Source organism: Euleptes europaea, chromosome 18 (genome assembly GCF_029931775.1).
Source record: "Euleptes europaea isolate rEulEur1 chromosome 18, rEulEur1.hap1, whole genome shotgun sequence".
In the NCBI taxonomy this organism is placed as follows: Eukaryota; Metazoa; Chordata; class Lepidosauria; order Squamata; family Sphaerodactylidae; genus Euleptes; species Euleptes europaea.
In genome coordinates, this window is record NC_079329.1 from 14,816,130 (window position 1) to 14,837,226 (window position 21,097).

The following is a 21,097-nucleotide window of genomic DNA, read 5'->3' on the forward strand; positions in this document are numbered from 1 at the left end:
CGCCGGCAGCCCGCAGCGCGGCTCCCGGCCACGTGGGCGAGCGGCGGGGGCGGGGCCTGGGCTTTGACCGACAGCCGCGGGAGCCGATGCCGAAGCGCGGAGAAGGGGACGCGAAGGCTGCGCTGGGAGCCGAAGGCCGCTAGGGGGCGCGGTGGAAGCGCCGTTGGTTTTGTTGCGGTTGCGGCTGGCTCGCTAGAAAGCGGGCTGCGTTGCAAAAGCGCTTTTTACGCAGGGCGGGGAGGAGTTCAAGCGCAGTTTGCGGGGGAAAGACGGGGCTTCCAGGAACATTTCTATGCAGGGAATGAGATGCGTCTGCGTCATGCAGTCCAAGGAAAGAAAACGCAATGCAATGTCTGAACTTAGAGGAAGGGCGCGATAAAATAGGAAGGCTTTTGATATGCCTGTATTACTGTATCAATTCCCAATGACAATAACACAGTAGGAGGCTGATGGTTCAAAGCAGTTTGTTTATTAGGCCCAATAGACACACCGGGTGAAAACTGCCCAAAATGCGCAGGACAATTCACACTAACATCAAAAGAGTGCAAGCACGGATATAACCTTTGGTAATGGGAGGTACAAAAGACGAAATACGTGGCGTCAGTACATAGAACCAATAATAGATCTTTAAGGATTTGAATACCCTATTAGAGATTCGGAGGCGTTACATAGAAATGGTGATCCCATTCTCACTAATGAGCAGTGAAGACCCATATTCCCAGGTGCTTCTCTATTTGATCCTAAATTACTGCAGTTCTTCTTGGACCCTGGCAGCTGCCAAGGCTAACTAAGAGGGTTCCTAGCTGGTTCTTATCTTTGGAAAACCAGCTTATGCAAGCATGCTACGGCCATCTATGGATTCTTTAATTAGCTTCTAACTAAGGAGCCACAGTGGGCCTCTTATACTTGAGGCCTGTAACATATGCAAGTGCTTGGTGTCACTATACAAGCCACCTCTAATATGCTGAGCGTGGCATGTTCATGAGTGCAGATATACTTTATTGAGTACAAAGAATATATTTCAAATCAAAGAATACATTTCCAATACATTTCCCATAGCATATAATGATTTCAGGCATTAAATTTTCGCGGTCGTGCATTTTAAAAAATATTTTTTTATTAAAATACATAGAAAGCAATTATATGAACAAAAAAATACAAAATATGAACAAAAAATACAAAAACTCCCATCATTTTCAGGATACCTGAAGAACCCTGAGTAAATAGAAATCACGAACGTATCTGTGGGTAGCCCTATTAGCAGGGGTGTATGGCCACTTTACTATTAGGTAGAAGGCTAGTGTATAATATAGCAGATAATGTTCTAGTGCTGAACCATAATCTTGTGGCTGAAATCTGCTGAACCGTGGCTTAAATTAAAGCCCCTTGCCAAGGGCCCTTAAACACCAGTTCTGACAATTTGTGGTTTGGAGAAAAACTTGTGGAATGTCTTGACTTCCTCCGAGGGGAACTGAAGTCTTTGATGCCAAGAGTGTGATGTAACAATCTTGAATTCTCCGGGGGGGGAAAGCTGTACGTAAGTAAAAAGCAAATGAATAGGCGTGTCCAGGAAAGAGGAGAAAGTCCAATCAGGCCCTGGTTTTTGCCTTGTTTTTTTCCCCAGGGCTTGCAGAACAAAAAGCAGGGCTGAAATGATAAGGCTGTTTCCTGGTGTCTAACATTCCAGCCGGGATAAATCTCATTGACGTGAGTGTTGTCCGTCAACAGGGCTGGGGAAAAATGGAATTTAAACCGTTTGCAGAGGGAAGCAGGAAAAAACCCACCTGAGAAGATACTCCAGGACAACGGACTGAGGAGGCCGCTACTTTCTTTGGAGCAGATTACATAATATTCATAGCCCAGCCCGGCAAGCCACCATGGAGAGCAAGAAGGACTACAAAGAAGCCCTTCATGAACACCAGGAGGTCTTCCGGAGGTATCCGCTGATGCCGGTCTGTGGAGTCCCCCTGATGGAACCCATCGCTCAACAGTGGGATCCTATTGAAAATTTTGAAGCCCGGCCGGATGACCTGCTCATCTCTACCTACCCCAAAGCAGGTGAGACACCAGTAGAAGTCACTGTAGGGAACGGGGGCTATAAGGTTGTCCACCCATCTGTAATGCTTCTGAACGTTTCAGAAGCTCTGTCTATAATCACTTGGAGGGACTGAGGGTGTCTCTATCCTTTGCAACAGGCAAACCGCATGTCCAAATAACCTACAGTTAGCCTTTCTGCTTTTATCAAAATGCACTGCCAAGCACTGTTATTTGGTGTACCTCTTATCTGAAAATTGAACACGGATGTAGGATTAAGAGGGGGATACTGTGAATGTTAGATAGTACTGTCCTTCATCCCAGTGACATAAAAAGTGATTGTATACTCAACACAATTAGATAAGTATACCCTATGCTCTAAAGGTGACTGTAGGGAAGAGGTGTATTTGCGAGTGTGTGTGTGTAACTCAAACCCTAAACTGCAGGAGCCTTGTGGCACAGAGTGGTCAGCTGCAGCACTGCGGTCCAAGCTCTGCTCACGACCTGAGTTCGATCCCAACGGAAGTCAGTGTCAGGTCGCCAGCTCAAGGTTGACTCAGCCTTCCATCCTTCCTAGGCTGGTAAAATGAGTACCCAGCTTGTTGGGGGTCAAGTGTAGACGACTGGGGAAGGCAATGGCAAACCACCCCATAAACATAGTCTGCCTAGTAAACATCGGAATGTGATGTCACCCCATGGGTCAGTAATGATCTGGTGCTTGCACAGTTACAGGAGGAGAAAATGCTCATGATACATGTGGGCCAGAGCAAAGCAACACTGAGACAGTCATCTATGGGGTGTGAGAGTAGATCAGGGGTCCTCAAACTTTTAAAACAGGGGGCCAGTTCACTGTCTCTCAAACACTGTTGGGGGCCAGACTATAGTTTGAAAAAAATATGAACAAATTCCTATTCACACTGCACATATTTTATTTGTAGCGCACAAAAAATAAAACAATGCAATATTTAAAATGAAGAACGATTTTAGTCAACATAAACTTATAATATTTCAATGGGAAGTACGGTCCTGCTTTTGGCTAAATTTAAAAAGGGAGAGGGAAAATAAGGATAAATAAGGATAAAAATAGAGGTAAATTTAGGAGGGGAAGGGGAAAGGTCAGTTTGAAGGAGTGGGCTGCAGGGCGGGTCGCTAGTCTTGCAGGTCGGCTTGATGCTTCCTGGCATGCTGCTATATGGGGCTTATTTATTTTTAAAAAATTCTATCTCAGTGCAATCCTAGGGCCGCTCTCTAGATGCACATTTTCCCCAGCCAAATCCTCAAAAGTAAAAAATAAGCCCCTATGCAGAGTTTTTGATAATTCAGATGGGGGAAAATGTTTATGCGTGGAAAGTTTTGCCTTGGATATGCCGCTCTCTAGATGCACATTTCCCCTACCTGAATTCTCAAAACTCTCCATGGGGGCTTATTTTTGGCCATTTATACACGGGAGGTTTTGCCTTGGATTTGCCCCTCTCTAGAGGCACATTTCTCCCATCTGAATGGTCAAAGCTCAACAATAACCCCCCCCCCCAATGCAGAGTTTTGAGCATGCAAGATGGGGAAAATGTGCCTCTAGAGAGCGGCAAATCCAAGGCAAAACCTCCCGTGCATGATTGGCCAAATTCGGCTTAGACAGGAGCAACTCCGGACAGGAGGCGGCGGGCTAAGCTCTACTGGGAGTCAATGCGGTTTACTCCTGAGTAGGCGCACTTGGGAACAGGCGAAGGAGGGAGGAGGCTAGACAGAGGGAAAGGGGTGGGGGGGAAGAGAGGAAGGCGGGTTGCCCCAGAGCTGTTGCCCCCCTTACCAGCTTGAGGTCCGGGTCGGCTGCCTCCGGCTTCTTCCCAAACCACCGGCGGCGGCAATTGGCGGCAGTCTCCTCAGCTCCCTCTTTTGGAGGGCTGGACGAAGGCAGGCAGGCAGGGAGGGAGGGGAAAGGAGGAGGAGATGGTGACGGCCGCCTCAGGTCACAAGATGGCGCCCAAGTGGAGCCGGTCGGAGGCCATCCCCGCGCGGAGGCCCGCTTCGAACTACCGCTCCCGGCATGCAGCGGGAGGGGGAACGGGCTTTCTCTCCCTCCTGTTTCCATCCAGAGGCGGGCCGCTCTGCATCATGGGGCTCGTAGTTCCCGGTGAGGAGGTGCAGCGCTGGTTTTGGGCCCAGCCTGAGGGGCCGGGTTCAGGACCCTGAGGGGCCGGGCCGTAGTTTGAGGACCCCTGGAGTAGATTGTCCCTCTTTTTTATCTGTGAACCCGCTGGGAGATATGTCATATTGTGCTCAAACTAATTCATTGAAATATCACACTAATTTTACCCACTGATATGGGATGTGTTTGGATCGTTCATAATTATGCTAGGTGAAAAGTAAACAGCCGTCAACATTGGTTGGCCTTTCTCTCTCTGTCTCTCTCTCATCAGGTACCACATGGATGCAGGAGATTGTTGATCTCATTCTTGCTGGTGGCGATGTGGAAAAAACACGCCGAGCTCCCACATATGTCCGGATTCCATTTCTAGAAATCTGCTCCCCACCTCCTTTGCCTTCAGGTAAGGTGAGGGCTCCCAGTCATCTGGTGTCCCGCTCCTGAGCTCACTGCTTCAAGACTAACTTCTCCATCTTGTCTCTGGTGTCCCTCCAGGAGTTGATACACTGGTGAGCGCACCGTCTCCTCGGGTTATCAAAACACACCTACCCTTCCAGCTTGTTCCTGAAAGCTTTTTGGAAAAGAATTGCAAAGTAAGTAAAAGTGGGGTACTCCTCTGGGATTTGTACCCCACTCCTGTAAAACTTCTTAATTCTGACGGGCAGCCCCATAAAAAGCTGTCTTTTGGCCCTTGCAGATTATCTACGTCGCTCGCAATGCCAAGGACAACCTGGTTTCCTATTACTTCTTTGACCAGATGAATTTGACACAGCCAGACCCAGGGCCATGGGACGGCTATGTTAAGAAATTCATGGAGGGCAAAGGTCAGTTTTGGGGTGGGTCGGTGGGTGGTGATGCACTGGAGCATTATGGGTAAAGCAGCAGTGTCTCCAGGTCTCAAGTCACATGAACACACATGAACACATGAATCTGCCGTATACTGAATTAGACCCTTGGTCCATCAAAGTCAGTATTAGACCGGCAGAGGCTCTCCAGGGTCTCAGGAAGAAGTCTTTCATATCACCTACTTACCTAGTCCCTGGAGATGCCGGGGATTGAACCTGGGACCTTCTGCATGCCAAGCAGATGCTCTACTGCTGAGCCACGGCCCCTCCCCTAAGTCACTGGGGGTCTAGAGGGTTAGAGGGCAAGTGTGTGGGAACAGATTCCTGAGTTTTTCGGAACAGGATCTGGGGCAGAGCCCCACACCGTGCCGTGCAAGGTGACGGGCCGCTGTGGGTCTGTCCTGGTGCGCCTCATCCCTGCGCCACGCGGCACTGGAATCATGTCCGCCCTAGTGCCCAAGAAACTGCTGATGATGGCTGGGATTGATGACTGCTATACCTCTGCCAGGGGCTATACCGCCACCCTGGGCAACTTTTCTAAGGCCACCTTCGATGCCATCTCCAAGACCTACAGTTACCTGACCCCTGACCTTTGGAAAGAGACAGTGTTCACCAAGTCTCCTTACCAGGAGTTCACTGACCATCTGGCCAAGACCCACGCCGCCAGAGTCTCTGTGCAAAGGACCCAGGCAGCCGCTGTGGCAACCACCTAATGGCTTTTTTTGTACAAGAAATAAAAAGTGATAAATGAAAGGGAAAAAAAGGATATGGGGCAGAGCCAGCGTGGTGTAGCGTTAAGAGCAGTGGTTTGGAACGGTAGAGTCTAATCTGGAGAACCTGGTATGATTCCCCACTCCTCCACATGAGTGGCGGAGGCTAATCTGGTGAACTGGATTAGTTTCCCCACCCCTACCCATGAAGCCAGCTGGGTGACCTTGGGCAAGTCATGCTCTCTCAGCCTCACCTTCCTCACAGGGTGCCTGTTGTGGGGAGGGGAAGGGAAGGTGATTGTAAGCCGGTTTGATTCTGCCTTAAGTGGTAGAGAAAGTCGGCATATAAAAACCAACTCTTCTTCTTCTTCAGAGGGTTCTGGATAGGGTTGCTAGGCCACTAGCGGGAGGTTTTTGGGGTGGAGCCTGAGGAGGGCAGGGTTTGAGGAGGGGAGGAACTTCAACGCCATAGAGTCCAATTGCCCAAGCACCCATTTTCTCCAGGTGAGCTGATCTCTCTTGGCTGGAGATCAGTTGTAATAGCAGGAGATCTCCAGCTAGTACCTGGAGGTTGGCAACCCTAGGTCCTCACTCAATCTTTATTCATCACGCAGTTGCATGGGGCTCTTGGTATGACCACGTCCAGCTTTACTGGAACAAGAGAGCAAACCACCGTATCCTTTATGTCTTCTATGAGGACATGAAAGAGGTTAGTCCACATTTGGTTAGCGTGCTACAGATAGTGCAAACTAGTTTGTAACCCATTAATATCCTTTTGTTATTTATTTACTGTTTAGTATTTACTTTATTATCAAAAATTGTATTGTACAAAAATGCAGAAAGTAGACAACGTTCAGTAACTTAGACAATGAACAAATGTGAAAGTGATGCATGCTGCAAACAGAGGGGGTTACCGCACTTTGTATTCCCAGCGATGTATTAAGAGTTTGAAAATGTTGTGAAAAGCATCGCTTTAAAAGGGTTTTTGGATACCACGGCTTATAAATGGTTGGAAGACGTCTTCACAGCTAAAGGGGCCAAACAAAGTGCGAACAGTATTTTTTATAACGTTTTCAAACTCTTAATACATCGGTGGAAATACATAGAAAGTGCGAACAGTACTTTTTATAACATTTTCAAACTCTTAATACATCGCTGGGAATACAAGTGCGGTAACCCCCAGAGCCTCTCCTGGCTCCAGTGCTTATGGGGCAGTTTGTCTTAATGGCTGCTTTGGCCAATCCAGCTGGGGAAGGGATAGGAATGTTGCTGGATGGGCATACGAGAGAGGTCTGTCCTGTAAACTTGGCAGGCATTTCTGTTTACTTTTAATTGGGGTCCTGAGTTAGGTCAACATTTCTGCTGCTTGTGTAGTAACAAAATCCATTGCATCATTGAGTGTGTGTGTTAAGTGCCCTCAAGTCCCTTCCCACTCATGGCGACCCTATGAATCAATGTCCTCCAAAATGTCCAGTCTTTGACAGCCTTGTTCAGGTCTTGCAAGTTGAGGGCTGTGGCTTCCTTTACTGAGTCAGTCCATCTCTTGTTGGGTCTTCCTCTTTTCCTGCCACCCTCAACTTTTCCTAGCATGTACGTTCTTTCTTTTTATATGCCAATAAAGGCTTGTGTTGTGACTATGTATGCCATTTCCAAACATCAGAGGTCGCCTTGCTCTCCCCCTGTGTTTCCCCATGTTTTGCACTTCTCCAGCACAAAGAGAGCCAGCGTGGTATAGTGGTTAAGAGCAGTGGTTTGGAGTGGTGGACTCTGATCTGGAGAACCGGGTTTGATTCCCCACTCCTCCACATGAGCGGCGGAGGCTAATTTGGTGAACTGGATTTCTTTCCCTACGCCTACACACAAAGCCAGCTGGGTGACCTTGGGCTAGTCACACTCTCTCAGCCCCACCTACCTCACAGGGTGTCTGTTGTGGGGAGGGGAAGGGAAGGCGATTGTAAGCTGGTTGGATTCTCCCATAAGTGGTAGAGAAAGCTGGCATATAAAAACCAACTCTTCTTCATCTTGCACAGAAGAAAATCCGGTCAAGCTGCTACATTCTTTTGTCTCTCCCACTCATATTAAACCGTATGTTTTCATTAGGACCTGATCCGTGAGGTCCGCCGTGTAATGGATTTCTTGGAGGTTGACCTGCCTGAGGACACCGTCCAGAAGATCACTCATCAAGCCTCCTTTCAGGTCATGAAGGACAATCCAATGAGCAATTACAGTACTTTCCCTGACGCCCTCTTTGACAAGAAGATAGGCTCCTTTATGAGGAAAGGTAAGCATTTATTTATTTGGGAACATTTCTCGGCAGCCTCTTCTGGGAAACCTGCCCAAGGCTGCTGATAAGTGAATATGAGCTTTCCAAGACCCTAGGAAGCATAGTTCCCAGCTACTGGAGTCCCCTCTTCCTCCTGTTACAGTAAGGGGTTTTTAAAAACCAGAGAGGGGTTGCTTCTGGGGGTGGGGGAAGTGTTGCTTTGTTATGGAGTCCAAACAGGGTTGCCAACCTCCAGGTACTAGATAGAGATCTCCTGCTAATAGAACTGATCTCCAGCCGATAGAGATCAGTTCACCTGGAGAAAATGGCCGCTTTGGCAATTGAACTCTATGGCATTGAAGTCCCTCCCCTCCCCAAACCCCGCCCTCCTCAGGCTCCACCCCAAAAACCAGAGACGCATCCACACAACACCATCACCTAATCATCAGCTTTTTATGCTTTGCTGAGATCTTTCCCAAACCTAGCTTGGTAGTAGGGTCTGTGGTAAAGTGGACCCAAGAAATTAAGTCCATTAATGTTTATGCAGAAATAAAATCTTGCCACAAGACTCTGGTTTGTCTTAACAAAATGAAAGGGCAAGTGACCTCACCTAGAGTACTGTGTTCAGTTTGGGGCACCGCAGTTTAAGAACATAAGAAAGCCCCTGCTGGATCAGACCAAGGCCCATCAAGTCCAGCAGTCTGTTCACACAGTGGCCAACCAGGTGCCTCTAGGAAGCCCCCAAACAAGACGGCTGCAGCAGCATTGTCCTGCCTGTGTTCCACCGCACCCAAAATAATAGGCATGCTTCTCTGATACTAGAGAGAATAGGTATGCAGCATGACTAGTATCCATTCTAACTAATAGCCATGAATACCCCTCTCCTCCATGAATATGTCCACTCCCCTCTTAAAGCCCTCCAAGCTGGCAGCCATCACCACATTCTGGGGCAGGGAGTTCCACAATTTAACTATGTGTTGTGTGAAAAAATACTTCCTTTTATCTGTTTTGAATCTCTCGCCCTCCAGCTTTAGCAGATGACCCCATGTTCTAGTTTTATGGGAGAGGGAGAAAAATGTCTCCCTGTCCACTCTCTCCAAACCATGCATAATTTTATAGACCTCTATCATGTCTACCCTTAGCCGCCTTCTTTCCAAGCTAAACAGCCCTAAGCGTCCTAACCGCTCCCCATAGGACAGTTGCTCTAGTCCCCTAATCATTTTGGTTGCTCTTTTCTGCACCTTCTCAAGCTCTGTAATATCCTTTTTTAGGTGTGGTGACCAGAACTGTATACAGTATTCCAAGTGTGGTCTCACCATAGATTTGTACAAAGGCAGTATGATATCAGCAGTTTTATTTTCTATTCCTCGTCTAATTATGGCCAGCATAGAATTTGCCTTTTTTACAGCAGCCGCACACTGGGTTGGCATCTTCATTGAGCTATCCACTACCACCCCAAGATCCCATTTCTTGGTCCATCGTTGCCAGCACAGATCCCATCAGTGTATATGTGAAGTTGGGATTTTTTGCCCCAATATGCATCACTTTACACTTACTCACATTGAATCTCATTTGCCATTTTAATGCCCATTCTTCCAGTATGCAGAGATCCTTCTGGAGCTCTTCACATTCCGATTTTGTTTTAACCACCCTAAATAATTTGGTGTCATCTGCAAACTTGGCTACTTCACTGTTTAACCCCAACTCCAGGTCATTGATGAACAGGTTGAAAAGCACAAGTTGAAAGATGTAGACAAGCTGGAATGTGTCCAGAGGAGGGCAACAGAGATGGTGAGGGTTTTGGAGACCAAGTCCTGTGAGGAAAGGTTGAAGGAGCTGGGTATGTTTAGCCTGAAGAGGAGAAGACTGAGAGGGGATATGATAGCCATCTTCAAGTACTTGAAGGGCTGTCATATAGAGGATGGTGCCGAGTTGTTTTCTGTTGCCCCAAAAGGTTGGACCAGAACCAATGGGTTGAAATTAAATCAACAGAGTTTCCATCTAAACATCAGGAAGAATTTTCTAACAGTTAGAGCGGTTCCTCAGTGGAACAGGCTTCCTCGGGAGGTGGTAAGCTCTCCTTCCCTGGAGGTTTTTAAGAAGATGGCTATCTGTCAGCAATGTTATGACCTTAAGCAGATCATGAGAGGGAGGGCATCTTGGCCATCTTCTGGGCAGGGAGTATGGGTCACTGGGGGTGTGGGGGGGAGGTAGTTGTGAATTTCCTGCATTGTCCAGGGGATTGGACTAGATGACCCTGGTGGTCCCTTCCAACACTATGATTATATGTGAAGAATGAACCAATGGAGACATGCTTCACGGGTCTCTGCTAAGACTAGGTGGCCACCCTACCTCCGTGAGAGGGGAACCCAGAAGGGTACTAATGTAGTGAAATTGTAACAATGGTGCTAGGATTTTGCAGTTACCCATAATCATCTGCTCTTTCCTCTTCCCTTCCTGCATTTTCCCCTCCCCCCTCCCAGGTGAAGTTGGTGACTGGAAGAATTATTTTACAGTGGCTCAAAGGGAGGCGTTTGATGCCGATTACCAGCTCAAGATGGAAGGAACAACCCTGCATTTCCGAGATGTATTATAGACTATCAGAGAATCGTCTTTCCTGGGGGGTTTTCCCCCCTGGGGGAAATGTTTTTTCCCCTGGCATTGCATGTTTGCGATAATGAATGTGGGTGTTATTAAATGCTGCATGTGAAATGTCTCAGATGTATTGGGGGAACAATTTTTTAAAAATAGGTTTTGAGAAGAGTAAAAGAAGCTGGCAACTAGGACACCTGGGTTCTCTGGGTCAGGCTGGGGCCAAGATAGGGTTGCCAGGTCCCTCTTCGCCACCGGCGGGAGATTTGGGGGGGGGAGCCTGAAGAGGGCAGGGTTTGGGGAGGGGAGGGACTTCAATGCCATAGAGTCCAATTGCCAAAGCAGCCATTTTCTCCAGGTGAACTGATCTCTATCGGCTGGAGATCAGTTGTCATAGCAGGAGATCTCCAGCTAGTACCTGGAGGTAACCTTAGGCCTAGAGTAACAGGCTAGGGGAGTCTGAGCATGATCTGCTGCTGGCGGGGGCTGGCAGTGCCCAAACGCTTGCATGTTTGCCCCTGCACCAGCGTAGATGCCACCTTATTCTGTGATAAGGTGGCACTTACACTTGTGTGGGGTTACTCTGGCTCCTAAAGAGTTCTCCCCCCTTCAGGAATGGGCTGTTCATAGAACAGGAATGGTAGAAGCATGTAAAACGGCCACTGATTCCTTTACAGGACTCTGCTCTAGTACCTTTATCAGTAGGGTTGCCAGGTCCCTTTTTGCAACCGGTGGGAGATTTTGGGAGCGGAGCCTGAAGAGGGCAAGGTTTGGGGAGGGGAGGGACTTCAATGCCATATCTCAGTTGCCAAAGCGGCCATTTTTCTCCAGGTGATCTGATCTCTGTCGGCTGGAGATCAGTTGAATTAGCAGGAGATCACCTGCTACTACCTGGCAGTTGGCAACCCTATTTATCAGCAGTTAACAGCTAATCCTACTTATTTCACTTTCTGATTCCTGCCGGTGAAGCTGCATTTTAAGGCACAAAAACAGACTTGGCTGTGCCCCCCCTCCCCAGCAAATAACTTTATGGAAAAAGGAGAAGAAAGTAAAATTTTCCTTGTGGGAAGTTGCAAGTCCAGGCTAGGGACTGTTGCATCTCAGTGTGATGAGTAGGGTTGCCAATCTCCAGGTACTAGCTGAAGATCTCCCGCTATTACAACTGATCTCCAGCCGATAGAGATCAGTTCCCCTGGAAAAAACAGCCACTTTGGCCATTGGACTCTATGGCATTGAAGTCCCTCCCCTCCCCAAACCCTGCCCTTCTTAGGCTCTGCCCCAAAAACCTCTCACCAGTGGCGAAGAGGGACCAGCCAACCCTACTGGTGAGCAAACTGCCAGCAGGCTCTTTGCGGACTTCTGTGTTGATACTTCTGTAGGCCATGTCAAAGAATTGGGAAAGGTCAGCTATAATCACGTAGATAGTTGATCCCAACGCAATATCAGACCAGAATGTTAACTGTGTGTGGCATTATGGATCTTTGATTGCAGTTCAGCTTGGGGGGGGGGCAACTCTAAAGCCTCCTGATAACGATTGTAGTCACTACGCTGGTTATGTGTATCCTGCCGATTCTGAAAGCAACTAGGGGGCATTTTAGATCAGGGAAACAGCACGGGCAGAAGAGGTCATTCCACCTTGCCTATCACTTTGGCCCTGATCCATTTTATCCCCTCTTCTGCAGTTCCTTTCCCCACTGCATTCCACATTGGGAACCTGCTTTCAGATTCCCAACAGCACATACACGGTTTTTTAACAGCACATTAAAAAAAAATATTCATATTAATATAAGAATAAAATAGCAGATACACACATACTATCTTAAGATTCTGGCCAAAGTTCTGTTATCACCTGGTGATTATTTATTGTGCAAGTACATTGTAGGAGCCCTGTGGTACAGAGTGTTAAGCTGCAGTACTGCAGTCAAAAGCTCTGCTCAAGTCCTGAGTTCGATCCCAACAGAAGTTGGTTTCAGGTAGCCGGCTCAAGGTCGACTCAGCCTTCCATCCTTCCGAAGTCGGTGAAATGAGTACCCAGCTTGCTGGGGGTAAAGGGAAGATGACTGGGGAAGGCACTGGCAAACCACCCCGCAAACAAAGTCTGCCTTGGAAACGTCGGGATGTGACGTCACGCCATGGGTCAGGAATGACCCGGTGCTTGCACAGGGGACCTATACCTTTACATTGTATGTATTTCTACATTAATCTTTATGAGAATGGATCATTAACAACCGTCATCATCATTTGTCACCAGAGCAACCAGCTAAGCGGTCAAAACAAAATTCAGTTTGTTGCTTGGGGCTAACCGTGACAGTAGGGTTGCCAGCCTCCAGGTAATCAAAAAGAAGGACTAGTGCCACCAAGTGAGGATGACTAAAAAAAGCCACTAATGACATATATAAACATCAAGTGATATCCAATATTATAATTGCCAAACCATTTATGAGAACAATGCAAAAATACAAGGCAATGTAAATAATACAAGCAAAGCACAATCTTTCCACAAAACAAAACACAATGTCAAATCAATGTTGGTACAATGTATGTAACATTCACAAGAATAAAGACACTGTGAATCAAAATAGTCTTATCATGAATGTAGATAAGTCTTCATAAATCCAAAAGCCAGGAAATATGGGATTCCGGTATTAGTCCCCATTTCGCATCACGCTTCTTCAATTTCTGGCCAAATTCTGGAAATTCTGGCAGCTTTTGTAGTGAGATTTACATTCCTCAGAACATTTGTTCTGCAATACATATATACAATATAACCACTACATGTAGGATTACTAAACATACAAACAAACAGAAAAATTACAATATCAGTGAATACACTTACCCAAGAAAAAGGAGTTTATCCTATATGACAGAAAGTAGCTAGTGGATGGCGAAATATGTCATCTGCAGGAAGAAACACATGGTATAAAAAAGCCTATGAGATCAGTTCGCCTGGAGAAAATAGATGCTTTGGCCATTGGACTCTATGGCATGGAAGTCCCTCCCCTCCCCAAACCCCGCCCTCCTCAGGGACCTGGCAACCCTACGTGACAGCATGTTTAAAAATGGCTGTTCTTAGCAAGGGTCCTAACCTGGATGGCCCATGCTAGCCTGATCGTGTCAGATCTCGGCTGCTAAGCAGGGTCAGCCTTGGTTAGTACTTAGATAGGGGACTACCAAGAAAGTCCAGGGTTTCTATACAGAGGAAAGCAATGGCAAACTACCTGTGTTCGTTTCTTGCCTTGAAAACCCTATGGGGTTGGCTGCAACTTGGCAACATTGTACACGCATGCACATTCAGCAAAACGAAACCTGGAACTGCTTCACGCCTGAACATCTCTTGCTGCAAGCGTTCATTCAATTCCCATACATGTAAAAACTGAATGATGATTATTACTGCTGTGATTGCAATTGTAAACGAACATAAGAAAAGCCCTGCTGGATCAGACCAAGACCCATCAAGTCCAGTTAGTAGGCCAACCAGGTGCCTCCAGGAAGCCTACAAACAAGACGAGTGCAGCAGCATTACTTGCCTGTGTTCCATAGCACCTAATATAATAGGCAAATGCTTTCAACTTCAGGCGTTTTATTCAATCTTGAATAAGCTTGGATTATAAATGGAGTTTAACTGAGAAGAACTCTGAATAATTGTGACCTATATCTTGCAAACTGAGGGCTGTGGCTTCCTTTATAGTCAATCCATCTCATGTTGGGCCTTCCTCTTTTCCTGATGCCTTCAACTTTTCCTAGCATGATTGTCTTTTCCAGTGACTATTGTCTTCTCATAATGTGACCAAAATATGATAGCCTCAGTTTAGTCATTTTAGCTTCTAGGGTCAGTTCAGGTTTGATTTGATCTAGAACCCCCTTATTTGTCTTTTTGGCAGTCCACAGTATCCATAACACTCTCCTCCAATACCACATTTCAAAGTACTTTCTTCCCATCAGCTTTCTTCATTATCTGACTTTCACACCCATACATAGTAACAGGGAATACTATGACATGAATTAACTTGATCTTGGTTGCCAGTGACACATCCTTACGCTTAGGAATCTTTTCTAGCTCCTTTGTGGCTGCCCTTCCCAGTCTCAATTTCCTTCTGAAACCAACCCTGATATTCTGGTGCTGAGCTGAAATGTGGTTGAATGCTGGCGGGCTGTGGCGAGGCAGCGTGGTGTAGTGGTTAAGAGTGGCGGACCGAGTTTGATTCCCCATTCCTCCACATGAGCGGCAGACTCTAATCTGGAGAACCGAGTTTGATTCCCCACTCCTCCACATGAGCGGCGGAGGCTAATCTGGAGAACCGAGTTTGATTCCCCACTTCTGCACATGAAGCCTGCTGGGTGACCTTGGGCTAGTCACAGTTCTCTTAGGGCTCTCTCAGCCCCACCTATCTCACAAGGTGTCTGTTGTGGGGAGAGGAAGGGAAGCAGATTGTAAGACGGGTTGATTCTCCTTAAAACAGGTAGAGAAAATTGGCATATAAAAAACAACTCTTCTTCCTCTTCTTATCAAGGACCGTTCATCTCTATTTGTAGTTTGACTGGGGACGGTTTCCCTCCCCCTGCAGTTTAATTCATGTGAAACTCTGGATATCCTCTGTGGCAACTGAGGCCTCCTGTTCTCAGAGTGGAAGCCAAGAGTCTTGGCTTCTCAGTGGGGAATTCTGAACACAATCCAATATCAAACAAACAAGTAGGAGTGCCTGGAAAGAGAACAGCATCCAATCCAGCTCAGCTTTTGCCTTTCCCATTGCTTCAGAAGGCTTGCAAAATATTGGCAGGGATGAAAGGGCAAGTCCGGGTTATTTCCTGTTGTTTAACTTTACTGCATTAAAAAAAAAACCACACTGGAGGGACCGTTGTCTCTAGGTTGACGCGGAGACAGAAGGATTTGAACTGCACACATCAAGAAAGAAAATACAAAGCTTCCTCTCAGAGACGCAGCCCAGAAAATACTCTGGGACTAAGGAGTGAGAAGGCTGCTGTTTTCTTTGGGGGGAGATCACTTAATATTCATTCCCCAGCCTGGAGGGGCACCATGGCAAAGCACGAGGATAATGGAGAATCCCTGCATGAACGTCAGGAGGTCTTCCAGAGGTTTCCACTGGTGCCGGTCCAGGGAATTCCCCTCATGGAACCCATTGTGCGACAGTGGGCTCATATTGAAAATTTTGAAGCCCGGCCGGATGACTTAGTCATCGCCACCTACCCCAAAGCAGGTAAGATACTAGCAGAGCTTGCTTTCGGGGATGAAGACTATACAGTCGTCCACCTACCTGTAACATTTCTAAATGTCCTTAATCAGTAAAATGCTTACTAGGGAGGGACCAAAAGCGTCTGTATCTTTTGTGAAGTCCTAATTGTGTGCCCCAGTGACCTACAGATGGGCTGTGGCTTAGTGGTAGAGCATCTACTTGGCATGCGGAAGGTCCCAGGTTCAATCCCCGGCTTCTCCAGTTAAAGGGACTAGGCGAGTAGGTGATGTGAAAGACCCCTGCCTGAGACCCTGGAGAGCCGCTGCTGGTCTGAGTAGACAATACTGACTTTGAGGGACCAAGGGTCTGATTCAGTATAAAGGTAAAGGTAAAGGCCCCCTGTGCAAGCACCAGGTCATTCCTGACCCATGGGGTGACGTCACATCCTGACATTTCCAAGGCAGACTGTTTGCGGGGTGGTTTGCCAGTGCTTTCCCCAGTCATCTTCCCTTTACCTCCAGCAAGCTGGGTACTCATTTGACAGACCTCGGAAGAATAGAAGGCTGAGTCAACTTGGAGCCGGCTACCTGAAACCAACTTCCGTCAGGATTGAACTCAGGTCGTGAGCAGAGCTTTTGACTGCAGTACTGCAGCTTAACACTCTGCACCACGGGGCTCCTCCTGATTCAGTATAAGGCTGCTTTATGTGGGTCCTCCTGCTTTTGCGTTTCCTAGAGAGAGGTTTTGGGGAAAGGGGGCTTCTGAAGGCATCAAACCGCAGGTATGTTTAAAATAAAAATGCTTTTGCCTCCCCCACCCACTCACACCTGCTCTTGGGCAACTGAGCAGCAGGAAAAAATTTGGGGAGGGGGAGATGATGCTGTGGCTGCAGTGACATAATTTCTAGTAGCCACATCTGCGGTTCCTTAGGAATTTGCCCAATCTCTATTGCCTTTACCATAGAATTTGGGGAACTTCCTAGAGAACTCCTGATTAGGTGATGTGACTTCCAGTGACGCTCCGTCTCCCCATGCTCTGCCCCCCTGAAAGCTCCCAGGGGTTGCTTTTTGTGTTTTGGCAAGATTGTGGGAATATTTTTTTTAATGTGTTAGAAAAATCCGGAGTCTTTTTATTATTATTATTATCATTTTAAATCCTGAGCCTTGAGAGCGTCCCATGTTGTGGGAAGGTGCCTCTCCTAATAGCAAAATCTGCAGAGTGTGTGTTTAAAAGTCAAACCATAACGTGTAGTTACAGGATGAGAAAATGTTTATGATAGTCCCGTAAATGTTTATGATAGTACAGTAGTACCAAGGCATAAGAACATATGAAAGGCCCTGCTGGATCAGACCCAGGCCCATCAAGTCAAGCAGTCTCTTCACACAGTGGCCAACCAGGTGCCTCTAGGAAGCCCACAAACAAGACAACTGCAGCAGCCCCATCCCAGGTGTCTTGACAGAAGTCCCAGGGATCTTGACAAAGGGATTCTGCATTTATCCATAATCCTTTCCTCTTCATCTCCTGCATTCTCCCCCCTCTACCTCCTAAATACCCCCCTGAGCCGTGGAAAGCCGCGAATGTGTTCTTATTCGCTTTATTCCAATGGGCAATTTTGGGAAAGGACCCCTTCTGGGCCCCATATCTCGGGACCCCCTGACACAATCTTCACAAAACTTGGGGTTCTTGCAAGAAGGGTCCCCTGAAGCTACGTTGAAATTTTGGGACCTCTGCCTCCAAACATGCCCCCACCCCCGGAGCCGTGGAAAAGCGCGAATGTGTTTTTAATGACTTTAAATGGCTGAATTTTTTCCTGAACTCTGAATCTCGTGCCGAATTGCACGGATCCGAATCGGGGGAGTTCGGACATCGGCATTTCCCGAATAAAAATGGGCCAAATTTTGCCGAATCCAAATTTTACCGAATTTTTTTTTCAATAGCCCTACTTCCAAGTTCGCAGCCATCACCATATCCTGGGACAGGGAGTTCCACAATATGAAGGCAGTGATCCATGGTGTGAGAATAGCATCCCCCTGTTTTTATCAGTGCAAACAATTATGGGAGGAGGGTATGTCATACTGTACTGTACGGTGTCATACAGTAAATATCATATTAATTTTATTTCATTGAAATGGTGAATGGTTGAACAGTCCATAATAAGCTGGATGAAAAATCAGCAGCCCTCAGTATCTGTTACCCCCCCTTTATTGTTCTGCATCTTCAGGTACCACGTGGACACAAGAAATTGTAGATCTGATTCTTGCCAGAGGTGATCTAGAAAAAGCACGCCGGGCCCCAATATTTAATCGCATCCCATTTCTAGAAATCTGTTCGATAGACCCTTTTCCTTCAGGTGAGTCTGAAGCGTCGCTTGTGGCATCAATCCTCGTGCTACTTCTAGATTAACTCCCCTACGCTTTTTCTGGCTCTCTCTCAGGGATTGATCTACTAGTGAACGCACCGTCCCCTCGTGTGATGAAAACTCACTTGCCGTTCCAGCTTCTCCCTAAAAGCTTTTTGGAAAAGAATTGCAAGGTATGAGGAGACTGCATTGTCCCCCTCGCCCTCCTCGGTATGAATCCGCAGCACTATATGAGGTTCTCTTTTGCCCCTTCCAGATTATCTATGTCGCTCGCAATGCCAAAGACAACCTGGTCTCCTATTACTTCTTCGACCAGATGAATTTGATACAGCCAGACCCAGGGCCGTGGGACGGTTATGTTAAGAAATTCATGGAGGGTACAGGTTAGTTTCGGGGGTCTCTGTGGTACTCAGTCTTCACTTAAGCACTGGGGAGTTGTGGGGCAAACAGAGAGGTCTCCAGGGTCTCAAGCAGGCCAATGTATGGTACAATGGGGTAGAGGAAAAGTGTGTGGGAGCAGAGTCCTGATTTTTCTGGAACAGGCTCCAGAGGCAGAGAGCTCTGGAAACAGGATTCCTGTGATCTCACACTGTCTTACCTTATTCATCACTCAGTTCCGTGGGGCTCTTGGTATGAACACATCCGGCATTACTGGGATCAGAGACCAAACTACCGTATCCTGTATCTCTTCTATGAGGACATGAAAGAGGTTGGTTGAGGGCTGTAGCATGCTAGGGACTATCTAAAAAAAAAATACAACTGGGGTGGTGGTTGTATATATAGTTCATATGGGGGGGGGGGGAAGCAGATGCCAGCCCCAAGGAAATACAATTGCAATTTCCCTTGTGGGGAAGACAAGACAGGGGTCATTTATGCATGGGTACTTTCACTCACGTTCGCCCCTGGACTGACTTGGATGTTCCTTGGAGTTATGCATGAGTTTTCCATCCATTAGAGATGACCTCACTGCCAGCCCTCACGAATCCCGGGACTTCCCATTCCTCTTTTAACCGGATTCTTCCATCTCCCCTGAACTCAGCCTGGGTGAAATCTCCATGCATAAGCAGGATGGGTGTGTGTGACATTTTTCTCTCAGTAAGCACTACAGCCAAGTACAAAGCAGCATTTCTAGGGACAGGGACTCAAATGTTTCCTGCTTTTTGTCTCCCACATGGATTTATATTTTCTGAGCAGACATTGTCACATAAAAATGGGTTTTAAAACAACGCTTGGGTTTCCGCTGGGGTGAGAGGGGAACTGGAAGTTTTTATCACTATAAGCACTACAGCCAATTACAAAGCAGCGTTTTCAAGGGGTGGGGACTCAGACACTTCCAGATTTGAGCTTGGTATATAGCAATTTCAAAATATTCTAATATACTGAAAGATCCACAATATGGACCACATCTGGTCCCAAGCAGATACTCAACCTGTACTGACCTTGATGAACCAATGGACTAACAGTATAAGACAGCTCACAGGCAGAATCACAGAAACATGAAAGGAATCTAAAGATTATATAGACCAATCCATGCTAGTAGAACCAACCATCTGTTGTTTCTTGCATTCTCCCCAAAAATTCTCCGGCACAAAATGGCTTGCACAGGAGAAGTGCCAGAAAGACTGCAACATTCTGCTCACTCCCTAGCTCATGCCACTCTGTCTCCCCCAGGACCTGGTTCGTGAGATCCGGCGTGTGAAGGATTTCCTGGAGGTTGACCTGTCTGAGGAGATCGTTCAGAAGATTGCCCAACACACCACCTTCCAAGTCATGAAGGACAACCCATTGACAAACTGTGAAAATGTCCCCAGCACAATTTTTGACAAGACAAAAAGCCCCTTTATGAGGAAAGGTGAGTCAATGACGTGGGCCTTTTGAGAACCTAGGAGAGATGGTTCTCACTTGCTGGATTCCTCTCCCCTTCCCTGATCAATTACATCATGATCATTTTTTAGAGGATAAGAGCAACTTAGGAAGGTTGTACAAATTAAGGTAAAGGTAAAGGTCCCCCGTGCAAGCACTGGGTCATTCCTGACCCATGGGGTGACGTCACATCCTGACGTTTCCAAGGCAGACTTTGTTTGTGGGGTGGTTTGCCAGTGCCTTCCCCAGTCATCTTCCCTTTACCCCCAGCAAGCTGGGTCCTCATTTGACCGACCTCAGAAGGATGGAAGGCTGAGTCAACCTTGAGCCGGCTACTGAAACCTACTTCTGCCGGGATCGAACTCAGGTCATGAGTAGAGCTTTATGATTGCAGTACTGCAGCTTACCACTCTGCGCCATGGGGCTCTTTGTACAAATTAGCATTACAAATTAAGCATACATTACGCAAGTGGTTGAGGTGTTGGAAAAGGTACGTATTTGGATGGGAGACCTCCAAGGAATACCAGACATGTGGAGTACCAGGAATACCAGGATGTGGAGGCAGGAAATGGCAAACCACCTCCAAACATGATCTCTTGCCTAGAAAACCCTATGGGGTTGCCATAAGTCCGCTGTGACTTGACAGCACAAACAAAACAAAACAAAACACAAGAGTCTTCTTATAAAAGAGAATGGATGACCACCCTGCTTCCCAGAAAACATTATGAACAAGGATGCTAGTGCAGTGAAATTAGTCATAAGAACATAAGAAAAGCCATGCTGGATCAGACCAAGGCCCATCAAGTCCAGCAGTCTTTTCACACAGTGACCCACCGGGTGCCTCTAGGAAGCCCACAGGCAAGACAACTGCAGCAGCCCCATCCCAGGGGTCTTGACAGAAGTCCCAGGGTTCTTGACAAAGGGATTCTGCATTTATCCATAATCCTTTCCTCTTTGTCTCCTGCAATCTACCCCCTCCCCAGGTGAAGTTGGCGACTGGAAGAATTATTTCACGGTGGCTCAAAGGGAGGCATTTGATGCTGATTACCGGAGAAAGATGGAAGGAACGACCCTGCCTTTCCGAGATGTATTATAA

The 21,097-nt window shown here is 47.1% G+C and overlaps 2 protein-coding genes across 2 annotated transcripts; both read left to right on the forward strand.

The window, feature by feature from the left end:
- Positions 1–1,877: 1,877 nt before the first annotated feature.
- Positions 1,878–10,591, forward strand: LOC130489420 (sulfotransferase 1 family member D1-like). Its single transcript, XM_056863141.1, has 7 exons — positions 1,878–2,058; positions 4,452–4,580; positions 4,673–4,770; positions 4,875–5,001; positions 6,347–6,441; positions 7,833–8,013; positions 10,479–10,591. Exons 1-7 carry the CDS (start codon positions 1,878–1,880, stop codon positions 10,589–10,591), a joined length of 924 nt encoding a protein of 307 aa, XP_056719119.1.
- A 5,031-nt stretch (positions 10,592–15,622) lies between these two features.
- On the forward strand, positions 15,623–21,097 carry LOC130489421 (sulfotransferase 1 family member D1-like). Its single transcript, XM_056863142.1, has 7 exons — positions 15,623–15,803; positions 18,001–18,129; positions 18,214–18,311; positions 18,395–18,521; positions 18,753–18,847; positions 19,810–19,990; positions 20,985–21,097. Exons 1-7 carry the CDS (start codon positions 15,623–15,625, stop codon positions 21,095–21,097), a joined length of 924 nt encoding a protein of 307 aa, XP_056719120.1.